The sequence below is a fragment of the Morone saxatilis genome, unplaced genomic scaffold, assembly GCF_004916995.1.
Source record: "Morone saxatilis isolate NCDOM2014 unplaced genomic scaffold, NCSU_SB_2.0 Contig7, whole genome shotgun sequence".
In the NCBI taxonomy this organism is placed as follows: domain Eukaryota; kingdom Metazoa; phylum Chordata; class Actinopteri; family Moronidae; genus Morone; species Morone saxatilis.
The window spans coordinates 5,584,674-5,606,796 of NW_023340246.1; the positions used below are offsets into that span (position 1 = coordinate 5,584,674).

General features: G+C 40.0%; 1 protein-coding gene across 2 annotated transcripts in view; it reads left to right on the plus strand.

The window, feature by feature from the left end:
- Positions 1-22,123, plus strand: part of LOC118340898 (centrosomal protein of 128 kDa) — a 37,168-nt gene that overhangs the window by 7,729 nt on the left and 7,316 nt on the right. For both annotated transcript variants that reach the window (XM_035679061.1, XM_035679059.1), the window contains exons 11-20: positions 590-729; positions 2,095-2,166; positions 2,458-2,643; positions 5,294-5,482; positions 6,120-6,581; positions 8,898-9,062; positions 10,386-10,550; positions 15,628-15,687; positions 18,012-18,204; positions 21,493-21,542. In XM_035679061.1, the coding sequence (XP_035534954.1) occupies positions 590-729; positions 2,095-2,166; positions 2,458-2,643; positions 5,294-5,482; positions 6,120-6,581; positions 8,898-9,062; positions 10,386-10,550; positions 15,628-15,687; positions 18,012-18,204; positions 21,493-21,542 (1,682 nt within the window). The remainder of the gene's footprint in view (positions 1-589; positions 730-2,094; positions 2,167-2,457; positions 2,644-5,293; positions 5,483-6,119; positions 6,582-8,897; positions 9,063-10,385; positions 10,551-15,627; positions 15,688-18,011; positions 18,205-21,492; positions 21,543-22,123) is intronic.

Consider the following 22,123-nt stretch of genomic DNA (forward strand, 5'->3'; position numbering starts at 1 on the left):
TGGGATCAGGTCACCCAGAACACATGTTACTACCAGGTGTAAATAGGACCAGATAAAGAGAGGAGTGTTTGATAGAGGACAGAAAATTGATTGGACAGTAGCTCAGAAAGAAGTTTGAAAATGACAGATTATTATGAAAGTGTATTAATTCTAAAGTAGTTTGAATGCAATAGGGCTTTTCAGATTTGATTATTTGTTTAAATCTGAATTTCACACAGATTGTGTAAAATATGGTGAACTATTTGAGTACTTGACTATGAAGATATCACCAAAGGTAGTTGGTGTTTGTATATCAGAATTTTAGTTTATCAAACCCTGCTTCATTCACACCTCTTATCACTTAATTCTGTTCAAGAGGTACAAAAAAAGAAAGGGGGTTAGGGTTACAAAGTAATTCAAAATGGACTTAAATATTTATCTCATTAAAAAAAGTTTTTGCATAAGGTATTTGTTGTGATCCCCAATTATCTATCACGTCCAATTATCACCACGTTGTCACCATATGCTCTACTTTTCTTGTTTCCACATGTAGTAACTAATTCTAACAACAACACTTGGATTCTGTCCGTATGTGTGTACATGCGTATAGATCATTCAAACCTGGAAAAAGAAGTGGCGGAGCTGCGAGCCCAGCTGCAAACAGCCTCAGTCCTCAGTGAGGTTGATGAATTGAAAAGGGCCCTGGACCGCAAGGAGAAAGAGAGGGTCCAGCTCAGCTTACAGGTAGAGGTGTGTATCAGAGAAATTGTGTGACAATAAGTATTCATTTATTTATTTGACCTTTATTTTACCAGGAAGTCCCATTGAGATCAAAAGTGTGTTAGTATTTATATAAAACAAAAAGAACTTATAATACCAATGGTTTAGAAAGGACATTGCAAGTCATTCCTTAGTCATCTAGTTGGCTGTCTTTGCAGTATACTCTGAAGAATAAATGATCTCTCAGCTGGAGTGCAAACGGACACAAGCACGCTTTTGACCTTGCCCACATCGCCGTCGCCACCCTGAGCAGGGTTATTTCAGTTTTTTGGATGCCTCTCATCCGTGGTCGCATCCTCCGCCAACTCCATGCCACTTGATCCTCTTAAAATCGTCAGATGAAGTGACAGTTGGAATAGGAGATCAGAAGTCAACCAGCAGTCATTTATCCTTTTCAAAACGGTGCAATGTGTCACTTCCATCACTGTAACAAGACATAAAAAATTGTAGAAGAAAATAAAAAGAAACACATTCCCTTGCTAAGCAGGGGGTATTCAAGGCTATGGTGGGTATCAATAAAATGTTAGTAGAAATAGCTGCACTTTAAGCATTGGCACATTCCTCTAATCTCAGATGTTTCTTTCACTGAATATGTGTTTAAACTCCCACACATCCCCTATTGCCGAGTAGGTGTTAAAAGACGAAGTGGGTGTTTGCATGTATCACCTGGGGCGCCTCTTATGGTTTTTATGTCTAGATCAAAACAGACGTTGGAAATGTTTCATTTTAACGGTAAATGAGCGAAAATGAAGTATAATGAGGAGAATGGGGTGGAAGATTAAATTTTTCAGTGACTGAATTTATATACAGTCTAATAGGTCTGTGCCTAATCAGTCTATGACTAATTACTCCTAACTGACAGTCTTATTCAGTATAAATACCAGAACGGCAACATGCTAACCTTACTTGCCCTTACTTTAGACTTCAATCAAACTTGAAACTTCGAAGTGATTGTGATTTTGTTGTGGATATGAAGTTAATCCAGTGCAACTCTCCTTTCAGACTACTTTTCAGACCAGCCTTGCAGATAATCCAATTGGAGGCAGCTTGTAAACACAGTCTCAACCTTCTTTGACCTTTCTGTCTTTGCCTTTAGTCCTCTTCTTCCCTCACTATTCTTTTATAAAATAACTCGCACCTTTTTTCTTTTTCTTTCTTTTCTTTAAGCATCAGCTGTCTTTTTCTTCCTTTTCCTAGCTTCAATTGCTAAACCCATTCCTCCACACCCACACCACATGTCTTGCTTACTCCTTACTGTCTGTCTTTTTCTTCCCATTAGCATTAGTAGTAGTCACACACACACAGTCCTTGACCTTTCTCTTTTCTATATACTAGGAATTGTCATCAGACCTGGCACGGCGGGAGCAACAGCAGCTACGAATGTTGGAACAGTTGAGGGAGATACAGGTATTTTATTCTTGGTTATTGTCACACTAATTCATCAGTGGTTAGGTAATTTAATTCAAGGACCCTAAACAAGGGAGGGACTTTTTCTAGTGGCAGTTTAAATTGTAAGCATATTGTGTGTACTTCCTCATTCTGGTTCAAGTTCACACAATTACAATGTAAAGAACTGATTAGATCCTTCAGAATTAGGCCTATGAGACATTTTAGGATCTATCCCATGGATAAAAAACACTGGTTCAGATTATAAGGAATGAGCATACACTTTGTGTATAAATTCACTCATCCTTTCAGAGCCGAGGGCAGGCAGAGAGGAGGGAGACGGAGGCGTTACTCCAGGAGAGCACGAGGACCAGAGATGAATTGAAGACCAGGGCCCAAGAGGCTGTGCGCCAGTGGAGGGCAAAGTGCAGGAGACTACAGAAGGAGCTGGAGGAGGAGAGGGCCCAGGCTCAATTGCATATCAACAAGGCCTTGCAGGTCAGTTGAGGCTGATGCATTCATTACATGACTTTTGACACCACAGCCTGATCTGTATATGTATAAGAGTGGCTGTCTTTGTGCATTGAAAAAGATCCATCCTAACACCTCATTGATTCTAGTCGACTCCTCCACTAGAATCAGTGAGTTTCTGCATTTAAAATGTGAAAAATGATCTCATCCCTTTTGCTTCCAAGGGGCAATCCAACAATTTTACCCATGGTGATCCGTTTACCTGTCTCAAGGAGTGATACTCAGTCTGTGACAGTGGTTATACAATGTCTTCTGTGGCTTTGGAGAGAGCTTTCCAAAGTTTGAAGAAACCAGGCTTTAAAGCCTGTGTTAGAGTATGAAGGTGTGGGGTTTGAAAGAAGCTGGCATTAAGGGAACAGGGGAAATCAAAAAATGAAAGATGCTATTGAGTTGCATTATGGGAAATATAGCATCCAGGGTTTTTGGCCTTTGCTGCTTTGTTTGTTTGTTTTTGACCGTTCTTATTTTAATCTCTCCCTTTATGAGTCCCCTAAATTGATGGAAGTGTGTGAGTGGCTCTTTAAATTAACATTTTGCATCGAATTATTTGGATGTCTAGTCTGTATTTATGATACAGTAGATTTAGCCGATTAAAACTAAAACCACTTTGCCATTCTTCTGCTTAGAAGGTCAGTCCTATTGTGTATCGATATACATTGTGTATGAGGTACTCTATGGTAAAGCCTGCATGAAAACGTTCAAATAAAATATGCATTGCACGTACAGTTATATTATACAATAAACAGACTTGTTCCATTGGTAAGCAGGCAAAACTGTGATTGTTATTGTTATTACACATTCGAGTTAAACTAGCACTGTGTCTGTGCACACTGTGGTCAAGATATCAATCAAAACTGCTTAGCAGTCAGCTGCTTTCTTGTTGCTGTTGGCTATGGTTGTTCCTTCAACTTATCTTTGAAAAAAGTAAAAGTTCTCAGTTGTTGCACAGAATCCAGCAAAAGTTGACCAGACCATGGTGAATCTCACTGCAAAATTGTTGACTAGGTATCAGCTGGCAACTCTAGTTGTCGGCTCCCAGTATTCCATAAACATACTGCTGCTGCTGCTGCTGCTGGGCAGGCTGCACTGTTCACAACAACTGACTGTCTTTGTAGCATTTTCGTGTGGACTCTGGCTCCTGCATAGCTGCTTTGACTTTGACAGGGTGTTCTAAGAAGTGATCAGTAATGTCTATGAAATGCATTTCTCTACTCCAGTAGTAGACCGATTTGTAGTGACGCCCCAGGCGGCGATAAGAAAAGTAAAACTTGCTTCAGCCAAACTCTCCCCGTAGTTCTGTAATCCACTGATGTCAGTGGATGGTAGAAGCAAACTAGGTTGCTACAACTGTGATATACAGAATATTGGCAAATGTGCTGAACATTGGATACAACCCCACAAAAATATTTTTAGCAGCTCTGCGTTTCGAAGCAATCCTCTGCTTTGTTACATTACCGTATTGAGGACATTGCACTTTAGATCTCGTTTTAGAAAAAATAAATTAACACCCTCTCATCACAGGCGAAATAACAGATGTATCCATGTTCTTTCATAGTAGAAAGTGAGATCAGCAAAAGCAGAACCTTTGTTATTTTTAAGTCTAATCATTGGAAAGAGGAGATATACATACATATCCATTGCAGTCCATATTATATGTCACTTACACTCTACTTACTGTGTAGAGAAGGAAGTTGGTCTCAGTTTTAAAGGAAAGAATGTAAAGGTAATTGCTATTTAGAACTACTGAATATATAATAAAACACAACAATACAATACAATATAATTAATACATAATATGAAATGTTGAAATGAAATGTTGCTGTTTAACCCAAGCAAAGCTAAATGGATGGACACTTGTGCATGCCTTTCTCTGTTAATTTTGTTTAATAGTTTTCATACCTGATATAGCAAATATATAGGGCATTGTAACAAAGTCAGATTAAAACTCTAGAGGTGCGTTTGGAATTTACTTAATTATAACATAACCAAGTATGAAGTCAAGTAGTCTGAGTACCTTTTGTGAGGTATGTTACAGCAGTTGTGCTTTGTTGAATAATTACCGGCTGACTATTTTTATCAGCTTGAAAGTCACCTCCCAGTGATTTCCATTCCATTTGAACTGAGTGAGTCACCTTCAAACTCACAGTCAGCAGCCTCGAGCCTCACAGACGGACAGACAGACAGACAGACTCCCACCTGGCATACTCGACGTGATGCGAATTAATTACAAAATCATTTCTGCCCCCTTAATGAATTAGGGGAGAGAATCAAGTGCTCAATTAAATGATTAGGTTCTGAGCTACAGCAAAGTCTTTGCAAATTCCAGTCAAAGCCAGAGTATTAGAAGCAATCTGCTTTGAACAGACCTGACCATTGTCCCTTATCAGGGAGCTGAGTGCTAGCATTTTCCTATCAGTGCAAGAGCTGGTACTGCATATGTTTCTCTCCCTCTGTCTCTCTGTCACTCTTTCTCTTGCCCTCATCATTATTGTTAGAGCTCCTTTTTGTACACCATCTTCCGCCTTGTCATTCTTCATTTCCCTTCTCCTCTCGCCCTACCACCCCCTCTCCCCAACGCTGTCTGTCTTTTGCTCCCGCTTTCTTTTTCTCGCTCCAGGCAGCCAGGGAAAAGGAGAGCTCTCATGCCCAGCTGAAGGCGCTGAGCCAGCAGACTGAGGCAGCCCGCAGGGAGCTCGCTGAAATCCTAGGCCGATTGGCGCAGCGAGAAGAAGAGCTCCACCGCAAGGACGTGGAGCTGTCCGAGACGCGCCAGCGCCAGTTGTTACTGGAGCAGGAAATCCGGGAGGTGCGGGGCTGAACATCCAGATATAGAATTTATCTTTCAAATCACAAGACACAAAAAAATATATATTTTCTTTTTTCACTTATAGGACTGTGTGTCAGGTTTTCATGAAACAATGTACATCTAGTGGAGACGTCCCGATACCATTTTTTCCTTCCCAATACCGATTCCGATAAATTGCGTGGTATCGGATTGGTGCACAGACAAGACTCGCCGATACCCAATACTGCATGTCAAGTAGTATCAGAGGAATTTCCAATACTGGTATCGGTATTGGAACAGCTCTAGCATCTAGTATACTTTATTATTCCTTAAATTCTGGTTCATTGGTTCATGACCAGTTAAACTTTTCAAAAATGACAGCAGCACTGAGTTTAAATCAAACAGTATCACACTACCACCATGAAGTGTGCTATGTGGGTGTGATGTAATGATGACACCTTTTTTGAAAGTAGTTTAGTCGTTATAAGCATGTTAGTATTCTTTTCTAATCAGAGATATTGCTAAAATTTTGCTTAATTCTGTTGGCAGACCAACTTGTCTCGCTTAGGGTGAGGCGTTGTTAACGTAAAACAAATGTGTGACAAAAGCCTCAGCTAAAAAGACTTTGATCAGATTCTAACAGCACTCCTAACCCTAGGTGAGGGAAGCCTCAGCTGCCTTGGAGGAGGAGACTCGGCGTCAGGCTGCTGTCCAGGCAAGACTGGAGGAAGAGAACCAGAGGCTGGAAGTGCGAGCTGACACCCAAGCCCGTCGTTGTCAGAGAGACCAGGACGCACAGGCCGAGCTCCAGGCCGCCCTAAAGCAGATGACCTCAGCCCATGCCAAGTTAGCCCAGCGGCTGACTGAGGAGGACAGCTCCAAGAAGGAGCTCCAGAAAGGCGCAGCAGAGCTACAGGCCAAGCTGACAGCAGTACAGGAGGAGGGGGCCGCACTGGGACAGCAGCTGCAGCTTGAGAGAGAGGTGCATCAGAAAGAACTGCACAACATGAAGGCAATGATGGAGGACAGCAGGACAAAGAAGGATCGTGAAGTGCAGGACATGCTCAAACTGTGCCGTCAGGAGCGGGAAGAAATACAGGCACACCTGAAGGAGGTTAAGGTAACCCTTTTATAAGTATGCTCACATTAAAGTACTTTAATGTGAACAACAGATTCATTCTTCGGTAACATGATTGATGTAGACATGTACAGGGTGTTTTTGTGTATCATGGCTCACGGGCTGCTTTCATCTTGTATTGTTTTGTGTGCCTGTGGTTAATTATTGAGTATCCTCTCACTGTCTATCAGCAGTGAGTGCTTTACTGCCCTTTTCAATGACACACCTTTTTATGAAGCTGGTTTCTCCTTTATGTCAGCCACAAAAACAAGATTTCCAAAGGGTGTGCATGTAGGAAACAGCTTCCCATAGCGATTTTTCCACACACAATGACAAAATAATTATGTAGAATGAGGCACAAATGTCTCACTAAGTGGCAAGTTTATTTATTTTATGCTTCTTTGTAATATTTGGTATTGAGGCAGTAATAGCTTAAAAAAGTCTCTCTTTCTCCCTCCCATCCTCTCTTAAAGCGGTCTGTCATTCTGGCAGTTTCTTTTAATGACAGATCTATTGCCATGAAATAAGCTTACTTAAATAATCAAATGCTTTATATTGTTGCTTATATCATATGCACTGCCGCTGTGTTGCAAAAAGAGAACCCCCAAAACCCACAGTGTAATTCAAACACTGGGATATTGTTACCACAGGACTGAGCCAGGCTAGCTGTTTCCCCCTGATTCCAGTCTTTATGCTAAGCTAAGCTAACCGGCTGCTGGCTTTAGCTACATATTTATCATACAGACCCAAGACTGGTATCAATCATCCATCGGCAAACTCTGGGCAAGAAAGCCAATATATATTTCCAAAAATGTTGAACTGTTCTTTTAAACAAACCCCAGTGAAAAATAGTGCTGATCTCTGGATTATCTGTTTATCTGTCAAATCTGTGGAGATGTCAAGGTCATAAGCCAAGCAAAGAGCGTTTGTTTTTTGTTGGGTTTTTTTTGCACTCAGGCATGGATCACGGAGTGCCACACTCTAATTGACATTTAGAGTATCATTGGCACACACTTCAAATTCAGCACAGGGTAACATGCCTCAGCCACTAAACATCTGGCATATTTCCGACTCAGTGAGACACAGACAAAATTCTCATTTAGAGTAATTTTCTTCATTGGCCGGGCCTCTGTCCTCTGAGTACGGGTGAATCGAGGATAGCTGAGCTCTTAATGGTGTGTGGTGCCCCGTGGATCCTCATGGCCATTCCAAGGCTCCAAGCGTGAATATTTAAAAACCCCCGGTATCAGACCTCAAAAGTCTCATCAAGGCAGTGCTAGAGATAGGAGACTCCACTTGACTTACTCCCCCAGCACCCTATCCACCCTCCCCTCCTTCAGTATCTCCGATGATAAGCCCTCATGGGTACATTGTTTCTTAAGGGGCATGGTCCTCTCTGATATGGTTGAGTTTAGACCATTAGCTGTGCTGAATGGCATTAATTTCTGACATAGCTCATTGTAATGGTGTCATTTTCAAGCGCGGTAAGGACAAGGGCGTTTGCTAGAATGTTTTTAAGTACTAGCCTACGGGTGCTGCAGATGTCCCTAAGAAGCCCACCCAATATTCACATAGCATAGCCAGAAGCCTGTGTTACGATTTTGATACAGTCAACTGTCAGAAAAAGCTTAAAATATTCTTTTTTTCTTGTCCTCTCACTCTTGATTTCTCCTCCACTGTATCTTCCCTCTCGCTGTCTCTCTCTGCCTTAATCCCTCTCTTACTGCCTCCCTCCAGTTCTAATTTTGCATTTTCCATCCGTTTTTTCTCTCCTCTCCCTTTCAGCCGTTCTGTTTTTCCATTTTTTCTTTGTTTGTGTCACTCCTGTCACTCTCAGTCCTCAGTCATTGTTGTTCATTTCACTTCACTATATCTTGAGCTGTGTGTAATAATGTGATCATTGTAGAGGGCTAATGTCTGAGACTGGATTTGCCTTTGCAAGCTTCAGCTGGACTGAGACATGAATTAAGGACTTTGTTTCAGTCTCTGCAATAGCATTTACCCATTCTCTTTTTGACCCATTACATGATGTTCTCTGTTTGTACGGCACAGAATGTCATGTCAGACCTTATTATTAATTCACCCTGTACTTGCCAGATGTGACATCTTTTACAAATTGTTAGGGTCCTCTGGCAAATTTGCTGCTTTGTATAATCAACAAAGCATACTCCCAGCTTATTTTAGGGGCTTAAAAATCACAGAAATACAAACTGCAACTTGCTTTAAGTTGATATTTTTGTGGCAGATAAGCCATCAGTCCTCATTACCTCATATTATTGCCTGTGTATCATGGCCTTAAACACATCCCCTCTCTGCTAGGCTGATGCAGCATCTGACAAGGAGCTGTGTGGGGCGCTGCGCATCAAGTTGGACAGGATGAAGGATGAGTGTGATAAGCTGGCAGCGCAGCTGAGCACAAGAGACGAGGCACATGCACTTCTCCACAGAAAATACCAGCTACTCAAACAGGAACTGGATGACAAAGTAAGCCCTGCCTCCTTTGCCATGTTTTTCAAACAGTGACTAATATCAAATGATGTGAAACTTCCAATAAATTTAAAGTATCTGTTGTTATATCAGTGAAATACATCTATCCTGTGCTGATTCTAATTAACTGCGACAGATGAAATCCAAGGACATTAAAAGGAAAGAAATTTAAATTTAAACTGTACAGACGTGAGTGCCGTCAACAGCTGTTACCAGTTTTAACAGAAGTGTGCTCTTCACTGAATGTGCTGGCTTGACATTGTAACTCTGACAGCGCATTTTATACCTTTTCTATAGCACATATAAATAAAAGGGCTTTGAGTGGTAACTAAAAAGATGCTATATAAATGCAAGCTCATTTACCAAGTCCACATAAGGAGAAAAACAAGATTTTGGCTCTATAAAGAGAACCAGATAACGCATCCCAATATTCAAATCACAGGAGCTGCAATGTTTTGCCAAAGGTAAAATGTGTCACAACAGACCATTATAAATGAAGCATTGTAGTGCTACATACATGCCCCGGCCTATACAGCATATTCTCCACGCAAAATGTCACATCATAATTTTTTGTAGTTTTTTCAGTAAAATTGAAACACAATTTAACAAATCACCACAACAACACCTCCTTACTTCTTTCCTTCCAAGCTCTAGTATATCTGGTGAGGTCATGTGATCATACAAACCTAAGAATGGGTTAAAAGGTTAAGTGGTGCCAAATCAGCACTATTTTTAAAGAGGCTGTATCAATACGCCCTCAGGTGTTCATACAGAAGATGAAGTATTGAACCCCTACTCACCTCTCTGACAGGCCCCTAACAAGTTGTGTGGATCTCTCTGGGGGGGATCTATGTATTGATTTGAAATTGGATGAATGGAGAAAAAAGGCTTATTAATGTAACATGGGTGGTACATTATCCCAGGGACAAGATAATGATCCACTGTCCCTGGGCTGATCAGTTGGTTCCTGTGCTTCGTACATATCGATTGACTGTGTCCTGGGAGGGACCCTAAAACTATTGACAGAGCAGGCCAGAGCAGGAAACCTAACTTGATCTGTTTGTGTAAGAGGAAAGGGAATGACTCCCTTGATGCCCAAGGTGATCTTTCTGCATAAGTATTATTGGGTAAACTACAACAACTACTGGAATTGATCTTGTAATAAGGAAACCTAGATTTCTCTTCTCCCTGGATTCATCCGCTGTAATGAGTTTCCTTATACTGTCTTGTAAGATTCAAATGACGTAACTAAAAATACGCGACAGCATATGCTAATTTGCATCCACAGTACCCCACTCGGCTCTCTCTCGTCCCCCACAGGTCAGGTCGGGTGAGCGGAGACGTGCTTCGGAGTCAGAGTTTGTTAAGTTGGAGGAGAAGGTGCTGCGGATGGAAGCAGAGCAAGAAGCAGTCCTTACCTCCATGGGTGAAGAACTAGATGCAGCTTGTCGTAGCCTGGCTAGGAATGGTGAAGACAAACTACAGGTATTTTATTTGATTAGACGTAGTTGTATGTCTGTCTGTTTTTGTATGACCAGTATTGACTCAGCGTTTAGTTGTGTTAAAGGTAAATCTCCGACAGCATACATACTGTCTGTGCATCTTTCACCTGTGCACACTATGGCTCCAATTAACAATTATTCTTATAATTGATTAATCTGCAGATTAAAATTTTGATTAATCATTTGGTCAATAAAAGAACCAAAAGGAAGCAGTGAAAATGTCCATCAGAATTTCCTAGAGCCCAGAGTGACAACATCAATTCTCTCTAGAAAATCCTCTTTAGCCATCAAATATTCAATTTACCATAATGAAGACAAGAAGAAGCAGCAAATTCTCACATTGAGAACCTAGTACCATCAAATTATGGCACTTCTGCTGTAAAAATGACAACAGTTAATTGATTATCAAATAGATTTATTTCTGTGTGTCTTGGCAGCTCTAGATTAGGGTTTCACATTTAATAGAAATATTATCAAAATTGCAAAATGGCCAATTGCGATATCCAAATCGCAGAAGCTACAATCTTTTTTTAACAAAGGTAAAATGTGCTGCAGAGATTTTCAATTGAACTCTTAATGTCTAGTTCGGATAGTCAAGTTTGCATTTGTACTACAACCTGGACGGGAAAAAGAGTGATGTTCCAACTACTATTTAATCTCCTCTACTCACTTACTAACTAGTTTTCTTGCACTCTTAATTCCAATAACACCTAAATTAATTGTTATGGCTTACTATGTGAATGTATTTTTTTAAAATCAAATCTAGTTTTTTCAAATTAGTTGAGCTGCTCTATAATCTCTCCACGTGTCCCTTGGCAACAGCAGAAGCACCCCCTGCGGTACAAGTACCCCTGGTTGGCAATCCCTGCTCTAGATCACATATGTGCATGCTCTCTCATCAAGGCTTACTTATCTTACACATACATGCTGTGATGAAGGCTAATCAACTGGGGACTTGTATTGACTATGAAGTTCTTTCATTTATGAAATTCTTTCATCTGATAGAGGGAAGATGAAAGACGTATGAAATTTATAGACTATAGATATGTGTTATACTGCAGAGACAGGCTCTTATGATATGTATATGAGTGTGTTTTGTATGTTTCTGTGTGTACAAAGAGGTAGAATTACAGCACTCATTTGTATTACAGTTAACAAGTAGTACCAATACAGATGCACTATCTACAACCTGGGTAAGTAAATATAAATTAGTGTATTACTATAATATTTTACCATTAAATAAAAAGTATTGTGTTAATATAATAGTATAGTGTCTTTCTGCATAATGATATTGATGATGATCATATATGATATGACTACTATACACTATACTATACAGCCTTCCACTAATATTTTGATGGTTTTGTTCCGACGTTAAATCCTTATATGAAATGGTTTAAAATGGTAATTTGTTAATTACGTACGTTAAGTACTAAGTAATAATTAAGTAATAATAAGCATTCAGGCACAGTTTACTGTAGAGCATCGACCTTTTTTAGTGTCCTGCCCCATCCAGGCTGTGATTGGACGGTTCACTATATATATATAAGTATATAATGGCACTGGGCTTCGGTATCCAACCCTTACAGTGTCTTAGAAATATTATCCAAGTATTGGAAGTCTGCAGAGTTTTGTTAAGGTAAAAGAATACCTCTATACTATATACCTAGTCTGGTAGGTGTTTGAATATACACGACACATTAATTCCTATTATGGACAGTGAAACTTCTACAGTACTACTGACAAATGCTAATGTTTTATACATATTGCCTACTGGAAATACACACACACCCTTACACACTAATTCACTTAAGGTGCACCCGTACTCTCCCCTATATGCTTGAAGCTAGTTTTCCTCTGTTCCTGCAGGCTAATGAACCCAGCCAGCTCTTACCTGCTCATATAGATTTCCCAATCTGGTCCAGCAGTGCTGCAACCAGACATGCGAGCCGACGCCTCGCCTCATCTGTAATCTGTCATGTTGAAAAGAAGTCAAACTTGCTACTGATTGGCCTAATGAGGGGAATCATTACCAGTTAAGGGGTGTATTAGGTTTAACTTACCTCAAGGTACCCTCCCTTCCTTCTCTTTTGGAGCACTAATGCAAGAAGTTGTGTGACAGTGTAGTGTAATGCTGAGAGTTAAGGAAAACTTAACAGGGTTGGTGCGCTGTCATATAGGGGATTGGAAATTTACTGTATGTTGGCAGTTGATAAATCAATTGCCAAGAATCAAATCAAGTTTATTTGTATAGCCCTTTACAATAGCCGAAAGGTACCCAAAGTGCTTTACAACAAAGCCATAAAACAATACATAACACATACAGAACATACAGATACAATTAAAAGTGCTGTAGTGGTGCAGCGCGCAGGCATTAAAAGCCTTCCAGAAATGCATAGAAGGTAGCAGACGAAGGAAAGGACACCTAAGAGACAGTACTCCTCAGAATTGAATGCTAATTAAAAAAGTGGGTCTTAAGCTTCGATTTAAAAAGGCTGAATCAGTATGGTCGAATGTCAGGGGGCAGTTTGTTCACAGTCTGGACAGCGACGCAAAAGAACGATCGCCCATGTGCGCACCGAGGAGCGCAGGGCTCGCACAATTGCGAAAAGTTAAAATCTCAGACAAGTAAGAGGGGCCAAGCTTAATGCGTTAACAAACAGCAGAGTTTAAAATCCAATCCAAAAACAACGAATTACTAAGACTACTTTCCAGTAAACCAAAATTGATATGCACATCTTTATACAAGCTAGTTAAACATTCAGTTTAATTCATAATTTGTTAATAGGTTGTTTCCTACCTTAAGATGCTCAACTTTGTGGGATACTTCCTATCTGGTTCCTTGTTTGTCCCTCTCTGTCTTTCGCACTTGTGACCTACTTCCTGTCCTCATCTTCTTTTGGCGAGCTGGCTCAAGAGAGGTGCACACGATGTAACTGGTTCTGTGTTTAAACTCCAGCTATGACATTTGTCGTTTTTTCTCTCCCTTCATTTTAAACTGTTAAAATTAGGAGAAATGCCATAGTGGCAATCTCTATAAAAACATCCACTGTGTCCTTTCACTTGGTTACTGACATCTCTGGCTTTTGCTTTTCTCTAACTTTGCCATCTTTACATTTTCTCAGCAGGAGGTGAAACAAACAAACTGCAACCAGGACACACAGTCAAAGTTTACTCATAATTCGAAAGAGACGTATAAACCACGAGTCCACACATTTAAAAGCAGTGGCAGACACTTGGATTCCACGGCAGTGCTGCCGAGAAAATAGTGCATTCTTTCACTTCAACCACACAGATAGCACTTTCAACCCCAGCCTACTTGTTCAGTTTTTCAACATTTCACCTCCTTTTTGTGCTGCCACTGCGCAGATTGCCCTTTGATGGTTCGGAAAGACTAAAGAGAGCGAGAGCATGTTATCCTCCCACAAAGTCCGCACCCTGCCATGCGGTTGTAACTCCCCCCTGAGACGGGACTCTGCACAGCAAGTACTCATTGCCGTACTTTGAGCTGCCGTAGCAACAACTTGGAAATCGTTTTGCTTGGATCAGTTTTGAGTGACGCTTGAAAAAGTTGCTGACACTGTGCAGTGACGTTTTGCCAAGGCACAGGACAAAAAGGTCCAAAAAAAATCCTGCTGCCTTGCTTTCACATGTCGTTGATCATGGTATACACCACCTTGCCACAAGGGTGTACTTGAAAAAAAAAAAACGTTTACTTTTTTGTGACTTGTCATGTGTGCAGTTTGTACAGGTGAATTTGTGTTTATGCCTTCTGGATTTTTGTTTTACCTAGTTACTGTGCTGTCGTTTGTGTGTTAGCAGGGTGCAGAATGTCTCCTATGGAACGATCTGCACAAAATCTTTCGGAAGAAATGTCTTTTATTTTTATTTGTTTTACACATGCCAGCAGCGCGGCTCTTGGGATGGCCATGTCAGTTGGTCAGTCCTCAACTTCGGTCACAGCTGAAATATCTCAACTAAATGGATGCGATTGCCATATATATTCTCACAGAGCTGCTAGTGCGACTGAAACTAATGCTGCGTTCAGACCGACTTTAGTCCTGTCTTGCAGCCCATTGGTCCTTTGTTGCATGTCATTCACTCTCTTCCCATGTTCCACATTAGTATCTACACTATCACCATCTAAAAAAAAAACAATATATGACCTGCTGTGGTTAAGTGCGCCATAAGGCTTGAACAGACAGAGAGCTGATTGTACATTGTGTTACAGTAAGAAGTAAAAAACCGAAGGTAGCTAGAATTAGAATGGGCATATCCATATCTAATGCCATTTCGTACTGATGTACTGTTACATCCTCCATGTGAAAGGAAGTGGTAATGAGCATAATTGGAATTATTAACTTTGGTGAAAAAAAAACACTTGCATAGGTGCCATCTAGTTATGTGACTGTATTTATCTGTGTTCTTGTATCGTGTCTTTCTGGTTTTGAATGTGTGTGTGGTGTGTGTGTGTGTGTGTGTGTGTGTGTGTGTGTGTGTGTGTTGTGGTGTGTGTGTGTGTGTGTGTGTGTGTGTGTTGTTGTGTGTGTGTGTCAGCAGTCATTAGGAGTTGGCAGACAGTCAGTTCGTATTGCTGATGCTGACAAGCTTGTCTGGGAAGGATGGAACATACTCCCTGAGCTCATTTTTATGACACGCATACAACCTCTGTGTGTAGGTGTGTGTGCATGCACCAGTGTATGTAGTGTAATAGTCTGTTTAACACACTCGCATGCCAATTTAAGTTGGCGGAAGCTGCTCTTCACAAAAGTTAAGGGTTTGACAGGAAGTTGTTCTTCTGATTTTTATCCTGTTGTTTGTCCATCCACATATTCAATCACTATTGTGTATATTCTTTTTGCATTTTATAACTTTTATGATGTCTCTTCATATATTTTTGTGTCCATTTAGACAACTGACTATACATCTATAAGATCACAACTCCAAAATCTCTTTGCACTGCTTTCCATTGTAGGCTTTTTGAAGAACTTAGTTTTAGTAATGCATGCTAACAAAGGCAGCAGAGCTAACATTTGCATTAATCTCTGTTTCTTTAACAGGCGATCTCCCAGAAACCTGGATTAGTGAAAGACCCACACCGCTGGCTAGCTGAGACAAAGGTATAATTATTACATGCAGTAGTGCTGCCTTCCTTAAGAGGGATATTTCCAAATGATCAATTATATAATTAAGAAAACCCAAAATTAAGCATTTGACAGTGTTACCATGAACATCATGCTCATCTCCGGGAAAGACAATAGCATAGGATATATGTAATCAATGATTTGGTCTTTGCAAATGTAAAATGATTGTACCATCCACACATGGTTGTATTTCTGCTTGTTTAAAACCAACCTTTACCGTAGTATAACCTCTCAAAAAAGAAGATTTATTGTTGAAGAAACCACTTTTCACAGCTGAGCACTGATGTGTGGTGAGAGTCAGCAGTAATCATAATGAAACTGGAGTTCAAAGATTTGTGACAGAATGTGCTCCCATAATAATCATAAGGGCAAGGACAATTGTAAACTGCACTCCCCTTAGAAGTTTAGCCATAGTACGTTATTTTATTGGTTTTCATTCCTCGAAGCCAACATTATGGTTAAAATGATGTTCTGCTTTGGTGAGGCTCTTTTAATTGATGAAATTGTGAGACCCAGTTTTTATATAATGTGTTGCCATCTTGCCATTATTTTATTCGCTTTTGCATTAAGAGTTGCCTCCTGGCTTCCTTCCAAGACAAATCCGTTAAGTGTTACAATGATGTACTGAACAAAAAAACATGTAATTATGGTTGTGGTGGTGATGCATGATACTGTGTTAAAATGTGTTTGCACAATTCATAGTGTTTATCACCATAATGTATATCTCCTGTCAGAAAGCTTTCAGAGCACAGTGCATTTACAAGAATAAAACAATAGAGTACAAGAGAGATAATTAGCTCCCTAGTTAGCAATTTTTATGTTAGTAAAATCTAGGTATGATTTACAGGCTTGTAGAACACAGTTAGAATTCCCATTTAACCCATAATTTTGCATGGCGGTAACAACTCTTTAACTAAAACATTGTACATTTATTTACATTACCTGTTGACAGTGTGCTCAGCACCACATTGACTGGCCCACTGTATTTTCTCTGAGCTTTTATCACATTCATTTTGGCTGTGTCCTTTTCTGAACTTGAGTTTAACACCGTGGTCATAGCCAAAATGTTAACACATTGACTATATTTTGTGTTTAAAGAGATTTCAAGAGACTTATAAACTTGCAGCTTGGACAGTACTGGAGCAAAAAACCTTTTAAATTAAGATGTAATTTCTTTATTAAGAATTCGACTTTAAAGGGAAAACAGGATTCCCTTGTGATTTTCTTATATCAGTTTTCGTGACTTAATTAAGTTCCTATGAGATGTCCTTTGCATATATTAGTGTGCAGACTTCTACATCAGATAACCAGTTAGAGCACAGTGCTGTATGTATGATTACGTAAGGAAAATCATTTTTATTCTAAGAAATGGGTCTGAAACGCAGGATGTCAAGGTAGAAACGGAGGCCTTAGTATTAAAGATTTACTCCACCATAAACACTTTTTTTTTTTTTTAGCTGTACCGTGATGAAACACATCAATGTTGGTGTTAAAACTGACATTATTACCAAATTTATAAAAATCAGCATTTTGTGTGTTGAAGTCTGCTCAACACCCAATCTACTGTTTTAAATCATCCTGAACCCTGTAGTGTAAGATAGAGTCGATCGTTTGGGGCGACACTAACCTGGCAGTATGTAAACTGCTGCACTCATATTCAAATGTATACTGATCAAGACGCCTCATTCACGGGAGTTTATGCAAATTTTTGCTAAACCTTTACTAAGTATTTTTTCTATTCTGGTGCATTAGTTGGATGCTTCAGACGGCTGTAGAAGCACTGGACTGCAATCTTTACTGTGATCCCACGAACTGACAGTCCTCCCAAAGACACACTCTAAGCTGGTAGCTTAGCTGCAACACAGGAACAACACAGAAACTTTTACAAACAGCCAGCAATGTGCTTCTAGTGACTGTCAAAGCTCCAGCGATCTCTCTGTGTTTCCAGCACAGACACACAGAGAGTTTGACAGCAGCTGCTCATTAGCTCTGACTAACAGCTCGCTGTTCCTGCTACGCTGCTGTGTGCAGTGTCACTCAGGTTGGTGTCAAAGCCACGCCCCCTAAAGTCACTGTCCTTTGGAGGTCTCTGATGAATTTTTCTTTTTTATTTGCTGAGAGGAAGGGAGGTAGCAGAATTGAAGGGTGTGGTTACATTTTAAAACCTTATATCTTATATTCCCTGATCCCCCTATATTTTTAATAAGATCTTTACTATAAGAAACCCCCAAAAAGACCATGCTACTTCCCCCCTCTCAAAAACAATTGTGCATTGATTTCATATTTATTTAACCAACCAGACCAAGCTACGCTGGCTGTGTGAGGAGGTGCGGGAGTGCAACACAAGAGACCAGCGCCTAAGGAAGCAGCAACAGCAGACCAGGGATCAGCTGAAGGCGCTCAGGCAGAGCCGTGACTCGGAGCAGACAGCTCTCCTGCAGCGCCTGGACCAACAGGAGAAGATGCTGCACTCCCTCAGCATTGAAAAGAGAGGTACATAAACAGTGTTGTATTAGAAAAATACACAAACATTGAGCATGGGAGAATGCAGTGTATGATTTTTTGGGTTTGGATTTATGTGTGGGGGGGGTTCTCTCTCTCTCGCCTAAACAGTGGTACTACACCATCAAAGCATGCCAGTGAGTCATATGCCAACCAAATATAAGATATCAGAGCCCAGCATCATGTGAGACTAATCAGGCAGCTAATACCTGATTTTAAAAAGCATTGTGCCTGAAATCCTTCAGTTTGATGAAATAACAATAGTGATCTGGAAAATTCTGAAAATTTACTATAGCAAGCTCTTAATGAAAATGTAGTTATTCCTTGACTGTTGGACCAACAGTAACACTAACTTCCTGTTTTCTTCCTGTCTCATTTACATAATCACCCCGTCATTAACTAATTCAAACCTGCATATTTCTGATGCGCGTTTGTCACAGAGTGGTTCTTGTGTGTTGTTTTGTAATAGAAGTTTGTTAAAATGGCTGTTTGTGCCAGTGTATCTGATGCTTTGTTTTTTTGTGCATGTGGGCCTGTCTGTTTATGATTACAAATGTTTGAGAAAACATCTTAATGTGTGTGAACTTTGAGACTTCTATGGGAAATTGACTTGTTTTTCCGGTCCCAAGTCCCATTTTTGACTGAATTTCTCCTAATGAGCTGTAACTGCCAGAGGAAGAACAACTTGTTTTTAGCACTTCATCTGAACAATACAAGGAAATGGGCCTAATTTGTGTTCCATTAACTGAGAGAAAGAGAGTTAAAAGGCACAGTGAGACCATAGAGAGAGGGATAGGTAGACATGGACAGAGAGATGGAAAACCAATACATAGAGACAATCAATCAAAGTAATTCCACTTTTTTTGGTCATAGTAATATTGAACCATTCCGATAAGCAATCTGATGATCCCACCTCATCTCCACACCTCCCTTTGGAAACACAGTTAACTCTGTCTTTGGACCCAATCAGCCGGTGTGGATTCACTGCAGGCAGAAGCACCGATATGGTCTTTTTAGTAATTAGACCTAAGAGTAATATCTGTGTCACAACAGCTACAAGATCCGGTTATTTAAACTGAAGTTGTGCAAATTAAGATTTTATCTACTGTGCTTTGAATATGGCTTCTCAGTAATGTGGTTGCTCTTTTGTTGTATTATTGCAGAGCGAGATAAGACTTACAAATCCCTACCATGCATGAGCACATACATTATGATGAGCTGTGTTGACGTGATGCATTTGTAACAATACACTCAACCATGCAGTGTGGCCAATACTAATTTGGTTTACCTGTCCCCATCACAAGTGATTCTTTTGTCTGCCATATATATTATCAAACGGGAAATTTTATTCTTATGAGATGTATTTTACTTGTAACTACTTGTCTGCTCATCTCAGTAGATTACCTGTTAATGCCGCCACTCTGCAGAACCCTTAGTGATAGACAGGAATTGTCTCTCAGTGAATGTATTAGTTTCAGATTGTCATTGCAGTCTGTTTATTTTTCCTTTAGAGATTCCATCACTTACACAGTTAACAATAGTTCTTGTTTTATAAAAACAAGTTTGAGATGAGCTGTGACAGAGTGTAAGTCTGTGTAAGAAGCAACAGCAGTCTATTACCACCAAATGAACAGGCTAGCTAAAACCAGGGGTTGGAGACTATGGCAGAATATATTTCCATAGGCAGAAATGGTGTATATGTATTTATGTCAAATATGTTAGCCTGTGTAGCCAGATCATGTATGTTTGTTTACATGCACACATACTGGAGGAGGTGGAGATTCAGTCATCCCCAGGTAATTGGATATTAAACCTGGGATACCCTATACCAAGTCAACACCTAAGGTGCAACAATAAGCACTAGTTAAGAATAATACTTTGATTATTTCATAATGATTAATAACAATGTATTCGTTTTAGTACATAAACTAATATAATGTGTTGGCAGCACTTTATCAGAACAGTTGGCACAAAGCTTAACGCCAGAAAGAGTAAACAATGGGTAAATATTGTGGCATTTGTGTAATAAAACTCAATTGCTTGGCTAAATGAAATCAGTTATTCCTCTAAATTAACACCTCATTAAACAAACAATCAGTGATTGTAATTAAAAACAATTTGGTGTTGCAATCAACAACAAACACAAGCAGAGTTTGTCTTCCCTCTACCTGTGTGAGTAGAAATAATCCACTAGCAGTAAACTGAAACAGTCTAACATATTGGGATAAGTAGCATTCACCACATGAGGAAAACAGTTAGTCTGTTTTTTCCTCTGGTACGCTGGGGGGTTAAGTGACTGAGTCTACCTTCCCATGCCTCATTGATTGAAATTGGTAAAAACTGCTAATTGTGGAAGGTCCTGGTGGTGTTCGTGTCTCTCCAAATGAAGTTGTTCTGTCTCTGATGCTGATTCAAGTCCTTTAACGCTGAATATTTGATGATATTGAATCCTGATAGTCCTGAGCCCAACTTAACTACACAATACAACTGCAGCAAATGTGTGTAACATACGTTTTACAATTAAATAGCTTTAGGTAATGCTTTATTTTACAGGGGTCCATAAATTCCTAATCATTTCTTAGGACATTTGCAGGAAAGAATCATATAATTTTGAACAAATTATAGGTAAAATAGAAACAGCATTTCAATGGTACACTTCTTTTTACAGTAGTCAGTCATGTCAGTCAGTAGTCATGTAAAAGAAGAGCGCAATGTTAGTTCTGGCAGAGCACTCACATTGTACTTGCATTAGCTGTTTGGCATCAGCTGTTTCTTTCATGCCTGGAAGTTTTTGGTGTTGGTTTGACTCAGATCAAATGTTTATGTATGTGGTTATTATGAGAGGGTTCTTTGAGAGCACCCTCAAACAGTAGAGCTGTTTTCTGCCAAACCTAACTGTACAATTACATGAGCTGTACAACATATATGAGGAATAAAGACGTAAGTAAATAAATGTGGACCAACTAAAATAACCGTATCAGAATTGTCTCCATTTCCCCAAAAGTTAGTACCAAATTATTAACAGTTTTGAAAAAGAAATTCATAGGAAAATATCAGGAAATAAGAAACCTGTAAAATGAAGTGTTACTGAATCTTGAATTACGACTTCCCTTTAGCATGAGGTAAAATTAAATACAAACAAAGTATCCGATACCTGCTGCAGATGGAGAATAAAGTCAACATATGCCTGGCTTGACTCCAATGCCAGTACTTTGGCACTGGCACTGCATAGGGGAATCTGGTGCAATCTCAGCTCATCAACAGAAATGTTTCTTTCAGAGCTGCTGGAGAAGACTCGCAGGAAGGAGGAAGAAATGAGAAGCCTTCAGGTTAGCCATTATATGTCTTTATTAATCCTTATCTGTTTGTCTGTTCATTTGTGTCTGTAAATCTGCACCATAAATAGTGGATTTTTAATATCCAGCTGGCCTAATTTCAACTATGTTGCCAAAAAGAGACAGCTGGTACTATTTCTGTTTATAAACCACATTGCCTTCAAATTCTTTTTCCTTTTTGCATATCTATTGGGTTGTTTTTGAGTAACTGCTGGGCTTTAGTGATCTGAGTTCTGTGATGCAGTGCTTCAGACATTAGTACACAGCCGTGGGTCTGTCGAACTCCTTGCAGCCTTGCTTGGACAAGTAGCTAATTACTGCAGACACGAGGCCTTGGAGTTTAAAAGCCACCAGAGGCCTTGTCTCTGTCTTTCAGTACCGCAGCATCTACACTTGGCAGGCCACCAACTCACCTAGTCTGGATTGGACTGGCCCCCTGCACCTCAACGGCCCTTTCCTCACCATTAAACAGCTAAACACATACACTCTCTCTCTCTCTCTCTCTCACTCACACACACACTCTCACACACTCTCACACACACACACACACACACATACTGGTTTCCATCTGCAAT